The 4,043-nt window shown below is 41.3% G+C and overlaps 1 protein-coding gene across 1 annotated transcript; it reads left to right on the top strand.

Moving 5' to 3' along the window:
• The first annotated feature begins 2,347 nt into the window (after positions 1–2,347).
• LOC112450838 (forkhead box protein H1-like) lies at positions 2,348–3,652 on the top strand. The gene is made up of 3 exons (XM_025008020.2): positions 2,348–2,589; positions 2,678–2,773; positions 2,855–3,652. Exons 1-3 carry the CDS (start codon positions 2,434–2,436, stop codon positions 3,350–3,352), a joined length of 750 nt encoding a protein of 249 aa, XP_024863788.2. The 5' UTR covers positions 2,348–2,433; the 3' UTR covers positions 3,353–3,652.
• The last annotated feature ends 391 nt before the right edge of the window (positions 3,653–4,043 follow it).

The following is a 4,043-nucleotide window of genomic DNA, read 5'->3' as shown; positions in this document are numbered from 1 at the left end:
CTGACTCTCGATCTCAAAGCAAAATCCACAGCAGAGACATGTTTGTAGCCCAAAGTGGAATCAGAAACAGGAAACAGTTACAGGTTTTCTCTGTAAAAAAAAAAAGACTGCATCAGTGCAGTAAAGTTTCTTTGAAAATGATGTGGTCAGAAACATTTTAGAGCACGTTTAGAAGATGTGATAAACCGACAGTGGTTGGAGTTAAAATGTGCAACAAATGAAAGGTGAGGAGGAAACAGCTGCAGCCGCATTCCAACAATTTACACCTCGTCAGGACTTCAGTCAGAAGGACTTGAGAAGAGTCTGAACGTTTCATTAATTCGGAGCTTAGCAATGAATGACTAAAATAGCACAAGGTATGTAGGAGCAGTTGGGTTGCAAAACAATGTACAAAAAAATTAAAAATGGGAAAAAAATGTAAAATTTGACACAAATATCTTTTGCAGTCATCAGGTCCAGGACAATCTGAACTCTTAACTCAGTCTGTACACCTAAACTAATATATATGATCAGATTTTCTGCAACAATTTGTCTTTTTTTCTTGCTACGATCATTATAAGCATTTGTTTCGAGTTTTCCCCATCCTAACTTTTCATATTTAATTCTGCTAACAGACCAGTTTGGGCTGAATCATCTAACACTGTGGCACATCGCCCATCAAAAACAGGGAATCCAGCCGGGTTAATGTTTGCTGGAAACCTGGCACTTCCACGTTCTAAAACCTGTTTTTACACAAACACGTCCACGGGGCTGATGAATCTGAATGGGGGATCACTGATGTAAATGTCTGTTATTGTCAGGGACTAAAGGCAGGTGATTAAAACCTAAAGGGGGAGATAAGTGGGACGTTAGTGTTGGAATGTGATTAGATCGCCCCCCTGGAATGTCAGGTGTGTGTCCCCCTCAGATCACCCTTTTGCATTTTGTCTTGCATCGTCACTAAAATGGAAATAACTAATTTGTGAGGCGATCAATAGCAGTGAGAAACAAACATTTAGGTAGTGACTTAAAATTTTTAAATGTACAGATTTAGACACGGTTTGGAGCTGCTGCCTTTAAATCACATCTGAACACAAATGTAGCAATGAAAAATAATGTTAAGAATGTTTATCTTTTTGCCTTTTATTGAGTTCTCTGGTATAAATTCACATCAGTTTAGAGACCTTTGTCTGTTCTGAGGGAAATCTTAAACACAGATATATCCCGGACCTTTTTCTTTCTTAAAGCTTTAACTGTGAAGCTGAATTTTAAAACCTTTGTGAATCTTTTTTTTCTACTCATATATCATTCTGTTGGACATATAAAAAGCTCAACTTCTACTCTTGGTCCATTACATTTTTAGAAATATATCTATATATTTTCTCCTATTAGCAAAAGCTGCAAAATGTCTCACATTTGATAACAAAAGAAGTTGTTTGATGGCAGCAGTCCACTTTGGTCTTGGTTCTACTCAAAAAAAACTAAGTTCACAAAAATGACCCAACTTGGAATTCTTCTGCAGAGTTTCCATGCACATAATGCAAAAAACATTAGGATGGGAAAGACTTTTCCTGTCCCCAGTTTAATTATAAACACTATATATATATATATATAACCACATAAGCACGAAAGTTTAAAGAAAATAAAGCAATTACCTTTTTTTTTAAAGGTTTTAGGATGTCTTTAACTTGACAGGGCGTATTAATTTCTCAAAAGTGATCATGATTGTCCGCAGCTGGTAGTTTTCTTTGCCAGGAGGATCTGTTTGACCGTACTTATCTGATTGACCAACACTCATCGGTCCCCCTCAGATGAAGGGAAACTAGTTTGGATGTTCAGGACCGACCCAGGAACCGTCAAGGCCCAAGCTTGGAACTGCTGGTTTTACATCATCGTGGAAGAAAGAGTCCTTCAGTGCGATAATGTTTCAAGAAAAAATTGGCTAAATTTTAAAGTTTTAGTTCTTTTTAAAATTCTTTGTCAGAATAGACATTATGGTTATTTTTTCCTAATATTGGCCTGCAAGTGTAACTTTCCACAGATGACTAAATACTTAATTTTAGTGCAACATTTTAAAATATTAGAAGAGTCAGCACAAGAACATAATGAATAAAATTGTGTGTTTTGATTCACTAAGTGAAGCTAATTCCTTCTAACAGCATTTTTTTAAACACTGTCCCAAAGATGTGATTTAATAATGGAAAGAGAAACAACAAGAGAAATGTGTGGCCACAGCACACATTCACATACAAAGGTGCAGGTTTTGATCTCCGGCTCCACCTCCAGCGTTAATGACCCATCGGGACATGAAAAGGTGCTCCTCAACCTCCAGTCGACACCCTCTATCACCCCATTATTCCAGCAGGCCTTATATTCCAGAGCAGACCGCTTAAGATCCAGTTTTCTCTGCGGAAGGCTGTGGTCTGTGTGTGGCCTGATCCTCCAGCGACCGAGATGAAGAGCTGGACCGAGAAGCTTCGACTTCAGCTCGCTCTCTTCGCCGAAGCCAGCAGCGCTCGGAGAGGGGCCTTCAGGAGAGCCAGAACATACTTAGCAAAGATTGCCATTGTCCTCCAGGATGCTCCGGGCCAGATGCTCATGTTCAGACAGGTAAGAAAGAGTTGAGACAACCAAACAAACTAACTCAGACTGTAATTTTAGGAAAATCCTAAAGCTTTGTGAACTTGAATTCTTTTAGCTGATGACGAAGATTGTGCTGCTGACTTCAGAAGACCAAAAATGTGTCAAGAACAACATCAGAGTCTGCTTATCCACCAACAAATGTTTTGTGAAGGTAAGTTTCAGTCCTCAGTTTTAATTCAGAAAGCTTTATGTCCTTTGATCTCTATTCACTGAGCTGCCCTTGCTTGCTTAGGTGCCCGTGATTGCAGAGTCAAATCACAGCAAGAGGAACTACTGGAAACTGGACTGCGGACAGATCACAGCTAAGATGGTGCGCCGTCACTTCCGAGGACTCCTGCAGCTCTTCCCCGAGCTGGCCCCAAAAGTGGGGACCAAGGGCGCGAGCAGCAAGCCACCCGATCAGCACCCTGCTCGTCAGTCGCCCGATCCTGCGGCCTGCAAAGCCGCTCAGGTCAGATGTCAGGTGAAGTTCAGTGGCCCTTTCTCCATCGAGTCCCTCCTGAGGAGAGACAGTCCCTCTGGAGCCTCTCCTCGGCCCGGTGTGCAGATCATCAGAGCGGAGCAGCAGCAGCACAGACGGGCAGAGATACAGAGGGGCTTCAGCTGCTACGAGCCCGAGGGGCCCCTTTTTCTTCATCCTTCAGCTGGATGTTCCTCCATCTGCCCAGCAGGGGGCAGCAGATTCATGACAGTCTCACACAGACTCAGACAGGATGGCCTCCGTTACTGATTGTATATTAAACACATTTCATGTTCTTATTTATTTTTATTTTATTTTTTTTGCATTTTTTACAGACATGCACACAATAACTGGTCTCATGTGTGTCCTTAGTGTTTGTTCATTTACTGACTTACTGGTTACGTTACGTTACATTTCAAAGAATGCCTTTTAAAGTCAGAAAAACGTCTTTGTATCTTGCAGATGCAGTTATTTCATTTTTATGTGGTGCGCTTTTTCATGTTTTAACCACTAGATGGCAGCACGGTCCTATTATCTGTCAGCACTGCCTCAAGTAAAACCTGCAACAATTAAAACCTTTGATTTCATGTTCATTTTGTTTGACATCATTTCTTCTAAAAAAAAATGAGACAATTTATCTGCTGTGTGAAAGTCTAGGCCTGCTGGGAATGGGTTAAATGTTAACATTTGAACTTTGAACTGTGGTCACCTTATTTGGCTGAATGTATGACGTAATCTTTGAGTTGACTGACCACGTTGGTGAGCCCAGCTTGTGCAAATGAAATGTTTGCTTTTCTATTTCGAGCACTTTTGGGGCCCCTGCAGTGGCCGGTCTGAGCTCATACGGATCATGTTTAGTCCCATCCACTCCTCTGGGTTTCTAGCTGGTGGGTTTCCTGGTGGTTTCTGTTTACTTGCATGAGAGGAAACGAAGGAGCAAACACAGGAGCCATATGGAGGA

This window comes from Kryptolebias marmoratus, linkage group LG5, assembly GCF_001649575.2.
Source record: "Kryptolebias marmoratus isolate JLee-2015 linkage group LG5, ASM164957v2, whole genome shotgun sequence".
Classification (NCBI taxonomy): Eukaryota; Metazoa; Chordata; class Actinopteri; order Cyprinodontiformes; family Rivulidae; genus Kryptolebias; species Kryptolebias marmoratus.
This window is presented reverse-complemented; position numbering and strand designations above follow the sequence as displayed.